The 22,688-nt window shown below is 41.8% G+C and overlaps 1 protein-coding gene and 1 long non-coding RNA gene across 5 annotated transcripts in view; one reads left to right on the forward strand and one right to left on the reverse strand.

The window, feature by feature from the left end:
* ntn2 (netrin 2) overlaps positions 1–20,159 on the reverse strand; it is a 42,435-nt gene extending 22,276 nt beyond the window's left edge. Inside the window, exons 1-2 of one of the 3 annotated variants that reach the window (XM_079372440.1) lie at positions 19,970–20,159; positions 6,273–7,540 (exon numbers count right to left, since the gene is read on the reverse strand). In XM_079372440.1, the coding sequence (XP_079228566.1) occupies positions 6,273–7,323 (1,051 nt within the window). In that variant the 5' untranslated portion in view covers positions 7,324–7,540; positions 19,970–20,159. Of the gene's footprint in view, positions 1–6,272; positions 7,541–17,263; positions 17,615–18,518; positions 18,986–19,969 lie in introns of those variants that run through there. The other 2 variants (XM_079372441.1, XM_079372439.1) reach the window with 2 other exon arrangements.
* LOC306842296 overlaps positions 1–22,688 on the forward strand; it is a 103,267-nt gene that overhangs the window by 54,762 nt on the left and 25,817 nt on the right. The window contains exons 2-3 of one of the 2 annotated variants that reach the window (XR_013781685.1): positions 12,427–12,598; positions 17,911–18,512. This is a non-coding gene — a long non-coding RNA (uncharacterized lncRNA). Of the gene's footprint in view, positions 1–12,426; positions 12,599–17,910; positions 18,513–22,688 lie in introns of those variants that run through there. The other variant, XR_013781684.1, reaches the window with a different exon arrangement.

Below are 22,688 nucleotides of genomic sequence, written 5' to 3' on the forward strand. Positions count from 1 at the left end.
GTGAATGCTAAGAAAGCAACATTTCTGGGTTGATGATGGAAGATCCAGTACTAAGCAGTGAAACCAGGGATCCAATGTTAAGGTAAGGAAGAAAATAGTTGAGTAAGAAAATGTAGATGTCTCAAAATCTGTCATGACATCCATCGCAACCATTTGTTCCATCTTTTTGTTGTGGCCTTGTCTTGTTTTATCACTCTTGCTGATGTCTAACAGTAGTCCATCATAGCTTAAATTTGGACATTTGAAAGTATTGTTTTACTGTCAACAGTACTGCCATTATGGGCTGACAACATGTTTGCTTTACAAGTTAAATTGTTCTCATGTGTTTAACCTCATAAAAAGCTACACCAAGACAACTTAAGAGCAGTTTTCTTTAACCTTTGGATTGAAAAGCAGAACTGCTCCCAGCCGTGCTAGCCCATATGGATCTGATACTCCAGCAAAACATTTGTTTACTTAAGTCACACCAGACCTTTCTGTTCATATATAATGACAGACAACATCCATTTCATATGCATGTATGAATGCAAAAACAAATACTTACTTACTTCAACAGGATTTAAAACATATAGTCGTAGCAGTTAGACAGCCTATGACAGCCAAAACCCCAGCTAAAGGGAGCAATGCCATTGTCATGCACTCATAAAAAAAAAGATATGTATTTCCTCTTGAACGCCTCTGAGTATCACTGTCACCAGCAACACCGCCTTGCAGCCAAAACCCACATTTTTTTCAAGCAAAAGAGGCCAGCAACAGCACACAAAAAAACCGTTAGCAAAACACTGCAGATTCATCGAGAGAAGTAAAAGAGCTGATTTGAGCAGAAAGAAAAATATTTAAATAAAATAAAAGAACAAATCGCAGACAGGACAACATCCAGGTAGAGAGCTAAATCTCTGACAAGAGTCAGTTACACAAGGGAAGAGAGGAAGAGCGCGCTGGCGGCGATGGGCACCTCGGGAGGTAATTGCTACCATCTGTGGGGGAGAGTCGATGTGGGCCGTGGAGAGCAGGGTGGGCACACTGTAGCTCAACCAGTTTGTTTTGGCACAAGGATGAAACGCTCATTGGACTACTAGATTACATGTAGCTCTAGCACATGTACAAGTACACACACACACACACACACACACACACACACACACACACACACACACACACACACACACACACACAGCCAAAGGCAAAGAAAAGCATTTCCTAAGGATCTAGCATTTTTACCCAGCTGACATTAACTCTGTTACTTGACACTTTGCTGTCTAACATTTGTTTTACCATGTTCCCTTCTTGCCAGGAGCCTTTATGGGTGGCTCTGTGAAATGAGAAAAGCATCAATCCTTTGTGGGTTGGCCCTGGCTCAAAGTTGCAATCCTGACAGAAGGAATAAAGGCAAAGGGTGAATTATGGCACAATCCAATTGTAAGAAGACTAAATCCTGTTGTCTAAGTGAGATAAAGGAAGTTCCTTTAATACTAGGCACTTAAAAAACTCGTACAACAAACCAAAACAAAACTCTAACACCTTATGTTTGTTGGCCTCGTAGCTCCTGCTTCTCACGCTAATCTCCTTAAAGGCAACGTTTCATAGAGTTGTTGATTTTAGAACAACATTCCTCACTTGTGTAATTATTGGAAAACACAGAAGGTTTACTTTTTTCAAAATCTTTTTTTTTTTTTTTTGCTCAGCAGCCCCCCTTAACATGAACAAACATCTCCTGCACATTTGTGTGTCGCTGTGTGAGTAATTGAAGTGTTGGTTCCCCATTAGCCTCCAGCAGCAGAGGTGGAAGGAGTGGGAGGGTCTTTAAGTCAATTAGCGTAAGTAGAAACATGGCACATACATGCAGTTACAGCAGCTCTGTTTTTTTTCATCTGCACTACTCTATATGTGGCATCTCGCTGAGCTTCATATTATGTTGCCCTCTAGGGACGGACAGCAACATTTCAGCTGACCAGAAGACTAAACTTCTGTTTAATTTGTATATTTGTTACAGTAGCTGTTTGGTACATTACGGTAGTACCAAACAGCAAACAACATTGTTTTGCAAGAACAAAACACCCAAAACACATGTGCCATATTTTCAACTGTGGTGTGAAATCTTTTGTCAATCACCAGGCCTTAAACTGCGTTTTCTGATCTAGATCTGAAACATGGGCCTGACCTCTACTTGCCCTTGCAAGGAGATGTGGATGGGGTGGGGGGAGCTGGTGTGAAAGGATGGAGGCCTATTTTGAAATTCTAATTAGAAAAAAACACAACCATCTGCCACTTGTTGGAAAGAAAAATGATTAAAGACAGAAGGAGATATAAAAAGACCTTGTGTTCCTGGCTGGCCCCCTCCTTTAGACTTTACTTATTCACACACAGACACATTCAACTCATCTAGATAATGTTGCTATTCCCCATTTGTCAAAGACCCCTTAATTTTTAGCCAATGATTTGCCCTAAATACAAGCAAAGAGCACCCAAAATAACCACAAACCCCAGCACATTTTTTTTTAATTAGATTATGACAAGGACACATATGTGCGACTTTCCTTGGGTGCTGACACTGCCTTATGAACAATGAGAGTATAAAAAGAACATTGTTTCATTTATTTAATTGAAAAGGAAACTCCTTCTTATGTAAAAAGATTAACACCATACCTCTCATTAGCCACTGGATTTAATATGTCAAAATGTACCATTATAAATATTCAACACCACACCCAAATTCTACAGCAGAAAAGGAAAACCCAAATCTTCCAACCACAGTTCATTGGTATTTCTGGCAAATCAGTTAAATTGGCTAACGGCCTTCAAGTGACCTCTGTATTTAATGCAATGAATGCATACCACTGTGCTTGGCAAACTCGGGGAACAGACCTGGCTTGGCTGATCCATTAGGGATGGATGGTGTCTAGCCCTGGGCTTGGAGCCTCCCAGAGCAGTTCTCTGGACTTCCTGCAGGCTCCTTCCAAATGAGGGGCTGGAGACTCAAACAGCTTGGTGACACAACCAAACAAGGCCAAGATGGCTGCAGACCAGAGTGCTCAAATACTACCATAAATTATCATCTACTTAGAATTTCACATTGTAGTTGATTCTACAAGAAGCCTTTTCATCTTATAAAGTGACTTTGGCAGACACGATTATGGCATGAAATACTGCCTCACATTTTTAAGTGAGAATGAAGTATATACATTGCTGCATGGACCATGCCCGCAGAAAGGCCAATACTCCATCACAACCAGTAACTAAATACTTTTTATCCATCTGTTTCCTCGTTCTGTCCTGTGGCTTAAACTCTAGGCAGATAAATCACAGCTTTTTCCATCATGTCTCTCTCAATACAAACAGACACACTCCTTTACTAGGCTGCCCTCTCTGACTACCAGATCACAGATTTGTAAACCGATGTCTTGAGGCAGAATTCATGTAGAGGGAGGAGGCAGATGGAAGTAGTAGGTCAATGCTATGTTCGGAGACAGTTGATGAGCTTGCCAAGAGAGCAGAGAGTAATCTTGGTGCCATGCATGGCAAACATTTAGAAAAGACAAGCGATAAAAATCAAGCCAGCATTTTAAAGACCAAATACTTTAAAACATCTTTAAATGTGGCTTTGATCTGATAAAAAATGCATGTATGTAAAAATTCCTATACTTGGTCTTGAAATTAATTTATAACTTTCATATTAAATATCCAAGCAAAACCCCCAATTCAAACAAAACATCAGAAAGGCTTTTAGAAGTTTTGAACCTAATATTTCAAAATTAGGATTAAAACTAATTTTAATACTTTATTTACTATTACATTTACTATTATGCTCTTAAGACTTGAGTGTATTCATTTGGTGAGAGAGGTTTCGAGGGGCTTTGACCCAAGGCTGCTCGAAGTGCAAGCAAATCTCACAAAATCTTTAAAATCATCCCAACAATAATCTTACATGGTGAAATCTTCCATGGACATTATTTGTCAAGGACTGACTGGCTCAGATGCTGAGTGTGAAATTGCTATTGATTTGGCTCTACATCTGCCCACGCAGAATTCCTCATTACCCACAAGCCATCTCCCTGTCAACTTAACCTTGTCACCACCTCACAAAGGATCATGACCTCAGCCCAGCCCCTCAGACCCTACATCCAACCCAAACACCCAGAGGGCCTCATGAAGGCTCTGGTGACACCTAAGGGACTCCTTGGCTACAGCTTGTCACTCTTGCACACATTCCTAGTCTAAATACTAACTACTCTCTATGACAGCGGCATGCCTTAGGGCTTGCAATGCAAGCCCCCCATTTTTGCACTGTGTCAGAAAGAAAAGCAAATCAACAAGGGGTGGAAGCATTTTAACAATGGGCTTAAATACACACCGGAGATGATTTTAAAGACTCACTTGTTGCTTTGAGAAAATTCTGGAACAAATTCTACTGGAATATGCTCTAAGCAAGACTTTTGGAACAAGAAATTGGAGACATCTGGGACTGACATTTGGCATGTCCGGATGTGTGATCAGGTATTGCGTGCAATTTGCAATAGGCTTTGACTGCTGTGTATCAACACTAGGATTAGGTCATCAGAGTTGGCCAGTGTAGCAGGGCTGTTTAGTCCAGGAATCGTGGATAGAAGTGACATATCAGTCCCACTGAGAAGAGGTCTACGGGAAGCGGGTGTAACATTAAGGAAACGGCAACGGGACATTTGAAAGAGAGTTTGTGTTACAGTATGATTGTAAACACACTGAGGGATTAACAGGATATTGTTTTAGAAAGGGGCTAGGTGCATAGTGTGTGCGTGTATGACTTGAGTAACTGAAGGTGTCAAGGACAGATGAGAAGCCAAAGTAAGGTAGTGTTAGCTTGGCAGGTATAGGAGTACAGGGAAATGCCTTGATTTGTTTGCCAGGCTAATGCTAAAATGGCCAAACTCCTCTGGCTCCGTCATTTTCTGTCTCCTTTAAACAGATCTGGCACTGTTCTATACTCAATATGAACTCAATTATAGCCTGTTAGAAAAATATACAATGATCTTTTTGTATGTTTTGCTCCTGTTTTTTTTCCCTGTGTAATGTTGTTTCATCAAAAAGGTTAAAATGGGGACAATGGTTTCTAATATAGGATTATTTTCATACTCAAACATGTTTTTATGACAAGCAAAATGACTTGAATGAAGTACCACCATGTCTATTTATACTAATAAAAATTTCTGTCAAAATTACGACCAATATACACATAGTAGAGAAAAATGTTCTGCCAAAAACCCATGGCTAACATGGCATGTGTTGAAAACCTTTGTAATATACAGCAATGGAATTGCTAAATGTGCTGAATATCACATCAAAACCCCAGCTATCCTATAAAAGCCTAATCCAATAAAAAGGTAATCCATTTATATCAACATACACTGCTACAGAAATTGCTTTAATTTTCTCTGGCAAACTTTCAGAGCATGTCTGGATGACTTTCACAGAGTGTGTCCTGAGGTGAAGGCAAACACTGCCAAATAACATTCTTGGATGACTTAGCAGTAGCACTGTGCCAAATGACTCGAGTTGTTGTCATCCAGTGTTTAGACTTGCTTGTGAGAAGAGCATTTTCATAAACGAGTCCAGAAAACATGATTTTATGGAAAGAAGTAAATAAAAAGAGCTGAGGAGAATGCAAGGAAAAGAATGTGCTTGGGTTTTTAGAGACACTGCCAATGTTGCGGGCTAAATCACTATGTGCTACCAGAACTCCTCACCTGTATAAACACACCATTCCGGTGAGTTTTGGCTACATTGTTAATTACCCCAGTGACAGTCAATCGCAGGTCAACATGGTTAAATATCTCCTTTTCTACCTCCCCCTCCATTTCCCAGTGTGTGTATATATTTTAAATTTGTTGGCCTGCATTTGAATTGCTGTCTTCATATCCTGGAAAAGGGTGGTGAAAAGGTCATGATTCTGTCCAAGAAAGAAATAAACAACCAGCTTTTTCAAAGACTTCTGAGTTCTCACACTCCAATAGAGTTAGAAATGTCATGTTTGTATCAGATGGCAATCTTAAACGTGTAATATGGTTTTGTCCTTTCAAACAATTCCCTCATTATGAAATCTAAGATGTACTGAGGAGATTTTTTTTTTGGAGGGGGGGAACATACCTCTCTTAGTTAAAGGAACTGGTGGAACTGAGAAGTTTAACAAACTGAGGATAAGAGTAATAAAATCTATTGTCCTAAAAAAAATGTTATTTTATCAGCAAGTGTGAAATGTTCAATGCACATAATAAAAGACAGATATGAGGAAAACTTACGTAGACACTCATTGGCCTCGCGGGCGTTGGCCCTCTGCCATGGTCGGTCGTAGTGGAAGGGCTTACAGCGGTCACATTCAGGTCCCTCTGTGTTGTGCTTGCAATCACACACCAGTTTGCCTTCTTTATCTTTCACACAGCGTGAGCCATGTCCATTGCATTTACACCTCCCGCCCACCTGGAAGTCTCCCACTGCATAGAAATAAGTTGGCAAAGTTGATGTCACTGCTGTTGGATCATCATCCCTCCCTCCGCTGTTGCTTCCAGCCCCCAGTGCCAGCTCCCGGGGCAACTGGGGCCGGCTGAAGACCACACGGATATCTGTGACAGTCACCCAGTCCTGAAGAACTGGGCTGTTGTCAAAGTCCTTGCCAGAGGGTCGTCCATCAAGAGTACTGAAGGCAATGAGTCCTCCAGAAAGTGGGTAGAGGTCAGTGTGGCCATCTGTGCATAGAGCCTCCTGCTCATTTTGCTTGGTAATGGTTGCTTTGTTGGGCTTATTGTACATGCGCCTGCATTGTGAGGAGTAGAACTGGTAGGGCATCCAGGTCTTGCCATAGTCCATGCTCTTGTAAATGGCCAATGACTCAGGTCTTGGTGAACAGAACTGTAGACTGACATAGGTGATCTCAAACTTTTTGCCAAGTGAAAGTGTCAGAGTCACATTGTATGGCGAGGTGTTCAGATTCTCAGACTGCCAACAAGTAAGGTTGTGGGCTGAGTTGAGGTCAGTGAGGTAGGAAGCAGGATGGGCACGACGTGGGTCAGCTGCATCACAGATTTGGCAAGTGCGTACAGATGGTCTATCATCGCCCCGCTCCACCACACTACAGGAGCGGGATGGTGGTCGGCCGCAGACGCTTGACACCATGACTTCCTTGCCGAAGGCCGCATTTATAAACTCAGGAATACAGCGGCGGGCTGCACCTGTGTCATCATAGCAAGGGTCTGGAGGGGTTTGCTGTCCTGCGAAGGGATTGATGGCACTGTGGGTCGAGGCTGAGCATGCCAGAAGGCACAGGCTCACCAGGCACCTCCAGGGTTCCCTCATCCTGCTCAGAGGGCCTGCGTGTGAATGTGTGTTCTTGTTTATTCACAGATGACTGTGTGTGTACCCAAAAGTTTTTGGGTGAAATGTGAATGTGGTTTTGCAGATTTATCTGTTTGTGTTTTGATAATCCCCTATGTGTGTACAGAATAGTTGAGTTTTGGGTCAATGGAGGGAGAATGTCTGAGCTCAATGACCCCTCACTTCAGACTGGCCCTTCCTGTAAGAGAGAGAACAAATAAGCCAATGTCATAAATATGTTTTTTTAACCATAAAAGGACATAAATATCCTAAAATTTTATTTTACCATTTAAAATATGTTTGTGTCTCTTCCAAAACTAAAATATGTCAGCATTTGTCATTTGTTGAGCTGTAAAAGCGTGAGTTAATGTTTTCATTGACTAAAACCCTGTCAAAGAATAAAACAGTAAGACGGGGGGCCCCAAGTAAAAAAAGATGTGACCATTTAAAGAGAGACATTAGTAGCTCTGAGTGACTGCTTCCTGAATTTCAATGCTGGCTTCCCATTCACCACTTCCATTCAGGTCAAAACTGGCCAAGCCTCCTGGTCATGCTCGAGGAGCATGGCAGAAGTTACCCTATAATCCCTGGTGATGCTGCAGACCAGTGGACCGCGTGTGACCCTGGTCAAACCACTGCTTCAAGAGTGTGTCCTGCAAAAAAGGAAATTATCTTGTATACAGGGACACGGCTCTGCATTTGAGATCATACTGATTTCTGTGGGAATTCAACAGGAAATCAACCGTTGCGACACTATTGTTACACATTGCTGACTCAAGAGAAAGCAGCCTTGTGTCCATTCATTGATCCAGAAAATTCCTCAAAAGTGATAGCTTTTTAGAATTATACTTTGTATGAGAAGAACTAAGGGAATAAGACTCCTTTCAATGCTCTTTTAATCTCTTTTTCAAGATAGGTACCTGGATGACATCATACAAATGGTAACAGTGAGACAAGGGGCCACTTGGTCCTCGGGAGAGAAAGATTGAGGGACACATGGAGAAACCTTTAGAAAAAGAAAACTATAGAGAAAGAGGTATGCTCGAGGCTTTTCTTGCTAATCCCCTTTTTACTTCACTGGGTGTCAAATCTTAAGAGCCCTATTCTAAGACAGCTGATGGGTTGAGAAGGCACCCCAACCCTCTTTTGGAGGCATTTATTAAATTACCATGAATCACACCCACCCTCCCCACCCCCCATCTCCCTTATACTCCAGAATCCCTCTTCATCTTGGTAGAACAAAAGGGTGCCTCTGTATCCACTTCAGTCAAGCTGGAAAGGCAGACACGGATTTAAAGGGAGTCGGAAAAACAAGACGTTGGTTCTTTTTTATGTGAGAGGTGCAAATCTAGCACCCCCAAGTAAAGAGACCAGTGGCCTGGTAAATGGACCACTCGTGGTTGTTCAAGTGCTTAAAGCCATTTGGCCTCTCCTTAAGTAAGGATTGTGTACTAAAGGAAAATAGGTTGAGGAAATTACACAGAGCATGAGCCAGTGGAGAAAAATGGCCGATGTGGAAGTACAACTGCATCTTATGTCAATCTGATGAATGATAAATAAACTACAACAAATTTAGCTTTTCTTCATTTACAACAACACTTGAAATATGGAGCCTGAAGACACCACCTTAAAAATGTGAAGACTTTATTAAATACAAATTCAATTTCCAACATAAAATGGATTGGATGGAACAGGTTGGCTCATAAATGACTGGAGTAAGGGTGGACCTTGCCAGGACAGATATGAACATTCATCAGTGGCATGTGTCTGAGGACGATGAGGTTAAAGTGTGCACACAGACAGGAGTTCATCAGCCAAGGCACTCCATCAAAAGGCTGGCCATGGTAAAACTGGCAGGCCCAACAACCACTGGGGAGGGCATGGACAGGCGACTGATAGAATTAGCAACTCATTAGCACCCAGGATAAGCTTCCATCAGCAGCATGTTTAACCGAGAAAAAAGACAGCAGGGAGGCTTTGAGAGAAAAGACATGGTAAGGAAGAAGGGCTGGAAATTGAAAGGTGAGGGAACAAGAAAAAAAAGATGGAAAGAGGGATTACTGTGACTTGATTGGCATGCTCTGTTGAGGGACTGAAAGCAAGTTAGAAAAGTTATACAAATGAAAACCAAGCTGAAAAGATGTGACAGCCTGTAGAGAATAGAAATGAGGAAGAACAGGCTCAGGAAAAGTTGATTTACAGTAGGTAAGAAGGGGAAAAGGGACATGTGAGGGGGAGAGAAGCAGAGAGGGGCTCGACAGTGATAAAGCAGAAATGACTTGAGGGAGAACGAGTGAGGACAGATATGAATGGAACCAGTGGGAGAGAGTGGGGAAGTGACAAAGATGGAAAGAGGGAGTGGAAGGAAGGACATTATAAATGAGAGGGATAGAGGGAGAAGCAGAGGGGAGACAGATTAAGGTGGAGGACTGCATTGGTCTGTGTCTGGACTTTGGATGACTAAATATGGTGCAGTCCGTGTCCTGCCGAGCCTGCTGGGAGATTTTTCCAGGGTCTGGTGCTGTCAGGCGAGTCTGTCAGATGAGCTTGTAGGTTAAACAGAGAGGGAACAGTGACAAGACTATTTAATTCTACTCTGTGTGCCCCTTGAAACTGATGCTAGCCTTGGAGAAACTGCGAACAACTCTATGAAAAAGCCCTGAAAAGTGAGGATCTGGCAAATAGCTGGTCTTTATTAAATACCTGTGACTTATTCCTTATTACTATAAAAACTGCAAAATGTGAGCCAAGTCCACATAATCCTTTTGGATCAGTAAGCATTGCCAGAATGTCAGTGTTATGATGTCGCTGGCTGACCTTTAAAAGTTTAAGCAAGAAAATCATCTGCCTTCAGCACTGACACCATACTTAACAAGCCACAAGTTGTCCTTGGTGGAGGAAGACATTGTCTTTCATTAAATGTGGTAGCAACAGCTGCAGGCCCATGTCTGAGTCTCGTGGGAAGAAGACAATGAACGCTGTGAACGTATTTCTACTCTCTGAAGTTTCATATAAAGCAGACAGATAGAGTTCTGTATTACAAACTACTTGGTACTTGCTGCACTATTATATTTTCACAGAGTGCAGACCCAAAGTTGAACCTGACCCCAAGAACACAAACCTACCACCATCTGGTGTAGACAAACGGCTCCTTTGGCAGCAAAGCCATTTCCAAGTGAATTGCTGCTTGGAGTGCAGTGACAAACACAAACTGCATAGCCAATTCATCACGGCAGCATTCTTACTTGGATTAATGGCAAGGAAAATGTATGTGTGCTGTCGTGCATCCCTGGTGGACTTGCAACTGCAGTGTTAAATAATTTATCCATTAGTGTTATGGGCACAGTATGAAAAAATATGAGGCTTTTAGAGTGGAAGCACCCTGCATAAAAAGTTGGGATTACTCGGGCCATTTGGCTATTGGAAAGGATTCAATGAATTTAATCAAATGCTGACAGTCCCATTAGAGTAGGTGGATGATTGAGGTGAAGAGAAGGGGAAATTAAATAAAAAAAGAAAGGTAAGAAACAGAAGGAAAGACAAAAACAGGTTGAAAGAGAAGGAGACAGAAATAGGAAGACAACAGGGTGGTCTTGGTTTCAGCAACGTTTTTTCAGCTTCTCCCTGTCACCGGGAGATCATCCCATGTTGAGTTGTCTCTCTTTCAAGCGTGGGCGCCTCTGTCAGAGTTCACAGATTAGGAAAACAGAAGTTGCTGAGAGGCTTTATTTGGTTTTGGTGCAGAGGAGGGCGCTGTGGGAGGTGAAGCTAGTAGAGGGACAGCTGAGCCACTTTGTGGGAGCCTTTCACGCTGCTCGAGAGAGTTGGCGCTGTGGCCCCTCTAAGATTGGGAGTGAATGGAGGTCTACTGGGTTACTGCTCTGGGATAACAGCAAGCTGAGGCCCAAACTGGTGTCCTGCTGTCCCTGCAGCCTGCTGTACAGTAATCCCTGGTGGGGTTATTAGTGGCAGCCCAGAACCGTAGAGGACTTTTTAATTGGCTAACAACAGGGCCACCTCCAGTCTCATTATCATTATGGAGAGATGAATTATGTGAATATAAAAGAACAGCATGAGCAGCAACAAAGTCGAAAAATCCTCCTGCACACAGATCACAGAGTTTTAGGTTTGTTTTCATATCCTGTTTTTTTTTTTAAATAATTATTCAATAGTCTGTTTTTCCTCTTTTCTCAGAGATGCCAATAAGTGGAGCCCAATGTGTGACAACTTCATATGATTTCTTTTGTGGTCCCAGCTGTCCACAACATAATTATACAGATTATTTTATGTCATTAACAGCAATATATATTTAAAAAATCCCATAAATGAGAAGGTAAAATTAATAGATTTGACATTTTTGTGAAATACACATTTTTAAAATTGAAAACAAATCAGTTTTTGTAAAAACTGAATTTCATTTGACTGATTTAATTGATTATGTAATTGCCTCTTGAGAATTAATGATCTTACAATCGTTATCAAAATTATTTGATAGGTAAACAAACTTGTCCAGATAAATCAACATGACTGACAGGCCTCGGGTAACAGGGGTCACATTGGTGGCCTGAATACTACTTGACGATAGCTGTCTCCACATCGGTGGTGACGATCCTGCTGTTTATGCAAGCGTGCATGTGTGGGTGTGTGTTTGTGTGTGGATGGTGGGTGAGGGGGTGTAGGCTACTCTTGAGTTTCTGGCTGGCATTCATTAGGGATTGAGAAGGAGGGGAGGGGGAGCAGGGAGAGCCGAGGGGGGGGGGGGGGGGGGTGTCAACTCTCACAGCTGAGAGCGTCATTAGCAAGGGGGTTAACTGACAAATTTTTAAAGCTTGCTTATGTCTGCTCAGAGGTGTCAGGTGTGTCCAAATGGTTTTATCTATAAAGTTTCCATGATTTAAAATAAAAAAAATCAAAGTACGACAAAACTGTACACATTTACCCGTGTATAAATACAAGAACAAACTACTGCATCTGAACTAGTCACTGGGTAACTAATGTTAGAATCTGCGAGCAAAGAGGCTCAAAAGTGTGTCATATAACATATTTGTGTATTAATCTCTACCTCTCCATCTTTGCATCTGGCAGAAAGAGACACTGCAGGGAGAAAGACAGAACGCCCAGTGGAGGAATGCAGCAGCTTCTGTTGCCCAGCCCACACGGCTGGCCCTGAGTCCGACAGCGGTTCTTTGAATCAACAGAACCTGATCCAGAACCGACCAGGAGGAGAGAAGACAGACAGCGCGAGGTGGAATATGAGGTCAGGCCGGTTCTCACAGATTCACAGGCAGGAAGTTGTGCTAAGCTATTCTCACTCCATGTTCATGCACTTGTAGACAAAAGCAAGAGAGAAATGCTGATAGGACGAATTGTGGGGTATTTTTCTGTTAATGAAGTCTTCTGTGAGGTCAGTGTTTGGTGAGAAAATGGAAGGCGTAGGGAGGGAAAAGGACATGAGCAAGCAAAACGTTTAGGGCAAAAGTGACTCACTAGACTTGGGGTTAAACAGGGTTAATCTGCGAGGGGACAGAGACTCAAAAATAAAGATTTAAAGAATATGGCATTTCTCATTTTCACAAGGACACGTTGAAGCTAAAATGCAAAAAGTTTAAGTTTAGAGGTGAGATTTCTTTTAAGATTTGTAAAACAGCAATCGATTAATAATAATTCTGTAAGAAATAAACTAGAAAACAAGGATCAGCCAAGAATATTTTCTATTTTAATCTCATTGAAGGATTAAGGGACTTTTTTGGGGTGTCACTGAAAATAACAAGAAGCAGCTACTAAAGGGCTCCTTAAAGCTCAGTCCCCTAGTTATTCACAAATGAGCTGTAGAAGGACAAAGGATAAAGTCGTGCTCTGTCTGGGATTTTTTACTGACATAGAGATGGAGTTAAAAGGGAAGGGATTAAAGTTCAAAAATGTATAGCTTCCTATGTCAAACTGTGAAGTGCTTTCAAATACAAGAATTATTCCCCTCCATGGGCTGTCAAGATGAGCCTGAGAAAAAGGGAAGACACCCACAGCCCTGGGATGGGTGAGTGTATTCCCTCTCAAAGTCTGTCACTGGATGATAGCCATGCAGCAGCGTTAGAGAGAAGATAAAGACATGCAAAAAAAAGGATGAGGTTAAAGTTGCCAAAGTGGACTGCTGAGTATGTGTGGGTGGACTGAAGGCTTCTTGATTGAACATTTCCCATGGACTCGAGTGTAACCCTGATCACAGCCTAGCAGCTGTGTGGTTGGTGGACAGCAGTGGTCAGGGAGAGGCAGGTGAGGTGTTCCTGGATTTGAGAGGAAGTAGCTTGTTTGGAGGGATGGAAGGATTTAAGGAGAGGTGAGGTGAGTAGTCTTCAAAACCCTTTGAAGGCTGGCTGCGGTAGGCAGAGTTGTGGTTTTCCCCCCCAAAAAAAGCCCTCCTAACAGGAAAACAGTCACTTTTTTCCATTGCACAAGAGCAACCTCTACCCCACAGCCGAAAGCTACGACCCACTTTGAACTCATAGGGTAAAACCACAAATCATTTTATTAGGTGCTCTGAATACTCGCAGGGTTTTGTACACTATACTTAAAACACACAAATTGTTGATGGACAAACGTAAGCTCTTTGGAAGAGGAACAGTTTAGTCACACATGAATGTGTAGGATGCCAAAGCTTTTGAGTCATCAGACAACTCTCGTATCTCCCTATCTCTTATCAATTCTGCCTCCACAATAATGTGTGCCTAAAGATCAACAATCTCAGAGTTAAACAGAGAAGAAACCTTAAAGCCTATCTTTGTCCTAAATGTTGTTCAAACAACTTCAAAAAAGTCCAAGTTAAGGACTAATTAGAGTTGGATCCATGGTACATCTGTCAATCACTAACCATATGGCCCTCTACCATCTTAACTTATTGACTGAAAGACCCATTCTTGACCATCTTCCATCTTTATTGTGTTCATACATCACATTTCATCCCAACCGGAACAAGGTGAAGTGTATCCTACTCAATGCATATACAATCCCTGCACAAAAACGAGCTGTGCTGCTACAGAGTTACTCACAATAGACCTGTTTAACATTGTGAAAGCCTAAAACCATAAGGTTGGACAGTCATTTAACGGATTTCAATGACAGCTATTACAAGGAGTAGAGAGCAGCAGCAGAGCAATCATCAGATCTTCTCTCAGGGTGAAGCATTCAATCTCCTTTCTTAACCATCTTCACGGCTAGATTGTCTGTTTGTGGTCTTTTAGAGAGTCAGTTAGCAAAGTTTACACTCTTCTGCACGGCTCTGTGGTCTCAATGATGCAAAATACGTTCAAACAACCCTGAAGGTCCCAGTGGATTTTCTTCATCAAATTGTTTTGATTTATTTCGATTGTTTCATATTAAAATGTGAAAATGTAGCTAGAATTTTAAAAAAAGGACAAGTGAAAGCTAAAGTATCTCAACATAACCCATCGTGACCTTTTGATGTTGCATTCAAAAATTCTCAGTTAGGTTAAGAGAAAAATCATGATTTTGATTGAAATAAGTACTTTGTTGAACTGTAGGAAAAAAAACGTTGTGATTTGGCGCCAAATAAATACTTTGCCAAGGTTTAGGTAACTTTGTGGACTCTGACACATTTATAGTTCTGACATATTGAAATGACTGACAGCTGCAGCAGAATTTTTAATGATTATATTACTTTCCCCTTTTTGCTCAAATGATCTTTAACCTTCAACAGAACTGAATGAGCGTGCATCCCATTCACTGTCTGTTATCTCTGTATTAATAACTGATCACAGAGTCATAGGAAATTGATGATTTTGGTCACAAAAATAAACCTGCCATGTCTAAGAACTTGGAGTTCATCAATATGTTGGATTTCTCCTTTTGTTTTGAAGAAGTATATGCATAGTGATAGGTATTCATTTGGCATGGACACATAGGCGGACCTCACACACACACATCCCTCTGCATCTGGAGGAAATGTGTGGCTGACACATGCGAGCCTGGCAGGGTGCAGGGAGTGGCAGGATGAAGCATGTGTGTCTTTGCCCCTGGATGAGCTTCCCACAGTGAGAGACATCTTGGGTGTCATGCTGATGAATGACAGGTATTTTAACAGGAAAGGTAAGCATACAAACAGCCTATTTGTCACTGAAAAAGAAAACACACGGCCGCTTAAGTGAGTGACAGCACTTTGGCTTCACTCTTTGCCCTGAAGTGGAGAGTAAATTTCATCTTCTGGTGTGTGCATACATATACATATATATATATATAGACTGATTTTAAAACCCCCACAAAGGATTTTTTTTTATTATTATTGTTTACATTCATCAACCGTTCATAAAATAGGGCGTTATTTTTGGTCGGAAATTAGTTGCAAAAGCCCAATGTTGCAGCTATGACAAACATTTGTAATGTGAAAGAAAAGTCAGTTCTCTGACTACAGGGTTGAGTGAAGCTATTTTTTTTTTAAATCTAATTAACGTCATTGTTTCTAAATAACAAAAGATTGACCCAAAGAGGGAATGGATGGTTACACCCATTAAAAACAGAAAACTTTAGTTATTCAGATGGACAAAGCCAGGAGATCTGAGGAATGCTGTGTTTAATGCAGAAGAAGAACATTCTTCAACAGCTTTCTCCATCTCAATCCTTTCTGCTTTTCACTTGGATTTATAAGGACCACATACAAGTGAACACACACTCCAGAGAGTGACTAAAATCTGCACTATGTTGCTTTGGATTAGCTTCCACATCATGTGCCTTCAGCCCCTGGCTGTACCTCCCTCACTCTGTTATTGATGGAAGCGGGGTGTGATGCAATTAAATAATGGTGATTAATTTGCAAAAACAGGGAAACTGTGGCCACGCTCCAGATGAACAGCACCACACTTCAGCAGGCTCATTTAATTCAAACATGTCTTCAGTTCACTCTCCTTAGATTATCTCTGACCTCAGTGAACGGAGAGGATCCAGAGGCCTTCTTCATGGACCGTTTCCAATCATTGGCGGTGAGAGTGAGAAGTAGGTCAAGTGGCTGACACTGTTTCAGGGTGCAATAGGGGCATACTTCAAATCTATTGAAGCAGTTAAGATAAGCAACCTGTATGCGACTCTTTCATTTCTAGGCTTGTTGCTGCTTGTGAGCAGGGAGAGGATGAGCTGAAAGAGGGAGGAGCTCGCCTTATTGTTGAGAGAGTCTATTGTTTCCTGTCACACCTTAGTTACGATGAGCTACAGTGTCAAATTAAGCGGACCACTTTCTCTATAAAACGCACAGACGTAACTTGGAGAGGACTGACAGTGTTCTGTTTATTTCTGTTAGAACAGGAATTTCTCTATATAATCCATAAACATCAAACTTCAGGGATGAAAATTGTTATTGTTTTACACTCGTATTTTTCAGTGCGCACGTGGTGGCAGTACACAGAAAAAGGAATATATATATATTTATATATATATATATATATATAAGTGTCAAACGCACTGGGAGACTTGGCGAGTTCAGTGCCGAGGAAGACGGGAACCGAGAAGAGCGCTGCTTGCTTTGGCATCCGCGCTTGGCTCTGGCTCCTCGTCGCGTTTAAAAGCTCACTGGCTTCATAGCTCACCTCTTGTACCCTATATTAAATCCTCAGTGTGTGTTTTTCTTTCTTTTTCCAGGGACCCACGGGCCAGTTGTAAACCGAGGAGGGTGACACCTGCCTGTGGCGTCCGCCTCCCTGATCCCCCTGACATCGCGACCCAAACACCTACTCAGTGTCGCGCGACCACAGCCTATAATAAAGTAATGACAGTAATTTTCTTCATTTAAAACAAATGGCAGGTAATGAACGCCCCCTATCAGAGCGAGCAATCTGAGTCACTCGCTTGGTGCGTAAATCCACACAACAAAACATTGAATAAAAACTCAACGGCCACAGTGGTCCACAAGTTTTGAACTTACCCTGTGTTAAATCGCGATTGTTGCGTCTCCAAATCTACAAGGACGACTCTTGACATCCACACAAATCAGGTTTTAGATTCTCTTCAGTCAGAAATTGTCCCTTAAAAACGCAGAAAAGTGTTTCGTGATTCACGTTCGCCTCGTTGAGATGCTTAAGGTAATGAAAATGCTTTAAGACAAAAGTGAGGAAACACCAAGAGGAGATGGACTCCTGCACCCATCCGCGCCCGTAGCTCAAACCAACTGAAAATCGTCCAGTACATCCAAAGGTTGTAAAGCGTGCCCCGGGTAGGCTACTCCCCATTAAAATCAAACCCAGATTTTCCCAACCGTAAATGCGCGAGAGAGAAATAGAGACAGAACTAGAGCGAGAGGGAGGGAGAGAAAGAGTCTACCCAAAAGCCCACTGTGCCATTTGTCAATTCGAGCTCATATTTTAATGTTATTTGATGATGCGCAAAGTGAAGTTGCTTAGCCAAAAGCGCAAACGAAAATAAACACTTGCGCAAACTACCACTTGGTTCAAGGTATTTCCCCTCAAACAACACAACTGGTTTCACTTTTACAACAAATACCTCCGCCGCTTTACGGACTGTTTCTCACTGTGCTGCCTGCTCTAAATGCCCCATGGCTCGCTGTGTTCACAGGCAGCCATATGGAGGTCGTAATGAGAACACAACGTTGAACCTGTTGGAACAGAGAAGAGCTGGCGGGGCTCTGGGGCCCGCAGAAACAAGAGGCAGATGCTGAATGTTATAACTTATTAATCCTCATAATAGTCCGGCACATGTTGGATTTATTAGCGTGTGTGCCTGTGTCAAGGCTGCAGAAATAATGGACTTAGATGGTTTCAAGAATATGCAATGATAAAACTAATGTCACTTTATAAATCATAGTTATGATTCAGTGTTTTGCATTCTGTCCGTGTTTGTGGGTGTGAGGATGAAGAGGATCGTCTTGTCACAGAAAACGTGGTCCTGCGCCCCCTGCCACCACACACACACTTATAAACTACATTAATATGGTTTTATATCCGTCTTAAGTGCGTAAGCTAAATGTTGTGTCTTAGTTAATGTTTGTATTTGTGTATGGATGTCGGGGGAACGTGTGCGTAAAAGCGCACTGGAGAGGTCAGTGCTTTCGGTGCCACCGAGAATTTTGAATTAACAACGGATTTATATAAATAACTTTATTAGCACTATTTATATTGTCATTCATCAACACAATGTAGTTTGAAAAATAACAAGTGATTTACCTTTATTGAGGCTTTAATTGATCGATCCCATCTAAGCCCCAGAAGTAAAGGCTCATAGAAAAACTCATGTTCTATAATGTTAAACAAGACCAGCAGAATCGCGAGCACGGTCCAAATCTGCTTTACAATATCCGTTCATTTATAGGTGCCCGCCCGCGTGCAGCTTCGTGTTATTGCAGGTGCAGCCTAACTACCAGTCCGCTGGCTCATAATTCGAGCATCACGGCCGATCAAATCCCAAGCACCTCCCGGCTCCGCTGTAAGCTGATCAACATTCCTCCTGTATTTACTGTACCATCCGCTGGGGTGAACAGCCCGGCCCAGCCCGACTCGGCTCGGCCCGGCCCGGCCCGGGATCGAGCTGCGCTTTGGTCCTTTTATTCCAGTAATCAAACAAAGAAGTTTAAATCGTGTTCAAACCCGTGGATAATTTTTAAATAATTAGCTTTAACCTCAATCCTGCGCGTGTTTGATGCCGATATGAGAGCACACCTGCAGCCACCCCTAATTAACGATGTCAGCGGAGCACTGGGGCAGAAAGAATGAATACGATAGTGGCAATTAATTGGTTTTGACACCAGAGGGAAATGTGGTGCCAGCTTCATCAAAAATGGGCTAAATTCATTAAATAAATCAATTAAATTCAACTAGAGCCTGGATAAATTACGAGTTATTGTTCAGTGTATAGAGAATTAAAGCGATGTCTTTGCAGGAACACTGACACATTTTCTCCTCAAATACTTTTATGACTTTAATATCTATCTGCAATTAGCCTGTTTTTATTGTCGTTACTTTTTCCCCCTCTGTCCTCTTCTCCAATTACTTGTATTTGTCTGCCAGACTGTGGGTCGTGGTAATCTCTCTCTTCTGTGTTAAAGCTTTTCTCAGGTGAATCAGACCCTAAAATAACTGTAACTCTAAAATAATTGTTGTTGTAATTTCTCAGTGTTTTCCTGTAGTTTCATTTTATTCTGAACTATAAATAAATAAACTAGAAATCTCTCTGGAAATGACTCTTTAGACATTTATAATTAACGTTATTGTGTTCTCCATTAAAATGCTGGCGTTGATACAGAGACGTTTGAGAAAGAAGGCCAGTAGAAGAACTAAAAATAACAGCAGCAGTTGTTTGATTCAACAAATATTTTCTTGAATGCACAGAAGAGTCTTACGTTCAGTATGCCTAACACGACAGGAAACTTACTTATTGTTCAGTCAGCGATGCGTTTATTATAGACATACTGTAGTGAATCGTTTTAACACAGAGACAATATCGTCCATGTTCACGCACTTGGACACAGAGGGGCCAATATTGGCGCATTTGTGTGAAGTAAAGGAGCCCCTCCAGCCAGCCACTGATCTACGTCTATTATCTCTACAATTACAACTGGGAGGACTGCGTTAAAGACAAGATGAAAGAAAGCAGCACAAACAACAGGCAATACACTCACTTGCTGTCAGATGGGATTCAGGCGGGGAGCTCTCCTCGGTCCTTTAGAGTTGTTGTACTTGGATAAGTCTGCTGATTTTGTCTGCTAAACAAGCCTCTGTGGTCCCTGTTGAAAGCCCGGGGCTCCCGGCGCTGGATTCCCTGCGGCGGACACCCTGCAGAAAATGTCAGACTACGGCTTTTTTCCTCGCTTCATTTTTGGCACTCCTGCTGGTGTGCGCCCCTTCAATTGAGCGCATTGAGGGATGCTCACCTTTTCTGGTGGGAACCCCCCCACCTGGTTTTCAATGGAGAAATGGCGCCCTCTTGTGTCTGAGTACTTGTATACCCTGAATTTCGCCACAAATAGAGAATACTTTTTCATCGGCTTTTTTGTCCTCATAACATTAGAGGTACTAATACTACATTCATATATTAGTACTTGTAGTGTCAGAAGCGCACAGGGTTCATTTATTACTAATCAATGACCCTCTGTTCCATGTATAGGTCTGTGAGAGCTCTGAGAGTCAGTATGCTGGAAAGTGAAGCACTGACGTCATTAATGCAGTCAGTTACTGTACACCTCTGTCCGATAAATTAACGATTAAGTCTTTGCATAAAATGGCTTTCATCATGTAATCTTAAAGATTGAATTTAAGATATACCAACAACTTTCTGAAACAAAATGCATTTTAGTACCAAGGCCTCTGAGTAAATACAATAGTTATATTGTACGCTGTACAAAAACTGACAGAGACCTACACTGTAGACTTTTTTTTTCAATGTCGTTGCTTAAGTCAACTTCAGTATCTGCTTGTTTCTTCATTGTGCAAGCTTTCATATGATTGAATATTGAAATCAGGTTTTAATTTTTAAATTGTACTATCACCTTGAGAAAATCCTCAAGTTTGATTAATCCTTCAATAAATGCTTCCCCTTTTTTATCAAGGTATGTCCTCACACTATGAGTTTGTACTGACCAGACTTACAAACATTTCTTTCGTGTCTAACCACTACAGTATGTGACCACATACAGCTTGTGTTACAAAGCATTGTCCATTTAGAGAGGACCAAACAACTTAACCCATGCCTGAAAATGATTTATATTCTTATTTAGAGGAAATCAACAATCTTGCAGAGAGGAGGAAGTAAGTGTTTTCCTGATCTTAACTTTGCCTTTATCAACCTTTTCTTACTGTATGAATTGTTTGATTGTAACTGAGTGCTCTAAAAGTGCTACATAAATGTATTTTTACTTACTTCCAGAGTGGAGCACAGAGAGTAAGTGACTGCTGGGAGGTGAGGGGGATTCGATCCCTGGCTCCTGCAACCACATGTTCGATGTGTACTTGGCAACACACTCCCGCTCATTTGTCGGCAGAGTGTGAATGTTACTGTAAATGGTATTAGTTACCTCTGATGGACACTTTACATAGCGGCCTCTGCCATCAGTGTGTAAATGGATCGGTGTGACCTGTGGTGTGTAGGTGAGTGGTGAGTAGTCAGAAGACTAGAGAAGCACTACAAGCTGAAGTCCTTTGACCATTTACTGCTCCATATCTCCAAACTTCTAGAAATGGTAGCAGAAACACAGATCCTGTCTTTCATGGCAGAGCAGTTTTAGTTTCCGGGAATATAGAAACACCAAGAACATTTTAATGCCATATTCGAAAGCTCTGAAACAGCTGAGAAGTAACCTTTGCTAAACCTTCAGATAACAGAGCAGCAGCTACTTTCCGACCCTATCCACTATCCTTCTCTGTAATAAAGGCTGTAAAACGCCCCAAAATAAAAAAACATGATACGTGGGAGTGGATGCAATAGCACATCCCAGGTATCTTAGAGTTATTCCAGAGGGAATAGTCCAAGTAATTAGATAGATAGAAATAGAAAATATAACCAAAAAAGTTACAATCCATATAAATAGGCTTCCTCTCAAAGTATCCCTTGGATAAGGTGAAACTAAATTACCACTGCTGCAGCTGATAAAAAAACTATATTATAGGGAAGAACAAAGAAAATCACTAGCGCCCAGACAAAAAGGCCATCAGGCCATGGAAATAAAGTTTGCTTATGCAGAATCACTCACTTCTAAAAGACACACTCACTATCTCTGAAGGTGAGACAATGAGTTAACACACAGTGTTGCAACTCAAGGGAATATGTAAGTTTAACACAGCTGGTCCAAATCAGGGCCAATCAGTCACACACACCTGACACTGCACAGAGAGATGATAACCTCCCTATGCTCCGCGAGAGACCAGCGTGATCTCCCTCACAGAAAGTGCTACATTGAAATGTAAGGCTACCAGCAGCCTCCAAAACATCCCAAAGGTCTTAGATTTTTTTACACAAGTCCTGCCTCTGACAAGGCAAATAGCCAATCATTGTTAAGGATTTTGGAACGGCTACCATCAGATGTTTCCCCCTCTAATTGGGCAAACAGAGAACTAACAATGTTGTCACCAGATTTTGTCTATGTAATATCTCCGCAAATGCTATTTTATTAGCCATGAAAAATTCAACTTGTTTTGCAAGGACTTGCTTCCTCTTCACTGCTCCAGTCTGTGCAGTACCTCACATGGCATGCTGTTTCCACTATTAATTGTGCTACCACAGGCAAGTACATTTATGTATTAGTGAAGAAGAACTGTCTGTAGAGTTGGCTTCGATTTTAGGGGGTTTAAGGAGTCTTTCCATGTCGGTCTGCTGTTAGTTACTTGACCGTTTGAATGTAGTGA

Source organism: Symphodus melops (assembly GCF_947650265.1).
Source record: "Symphodus melops genome assembly, chromosome: 21".
NCBI lineage: Eukaryota > Metazoa > Chordata > Actinopteri > Labriformes > Labridae > Symphodus > Symphodus melops.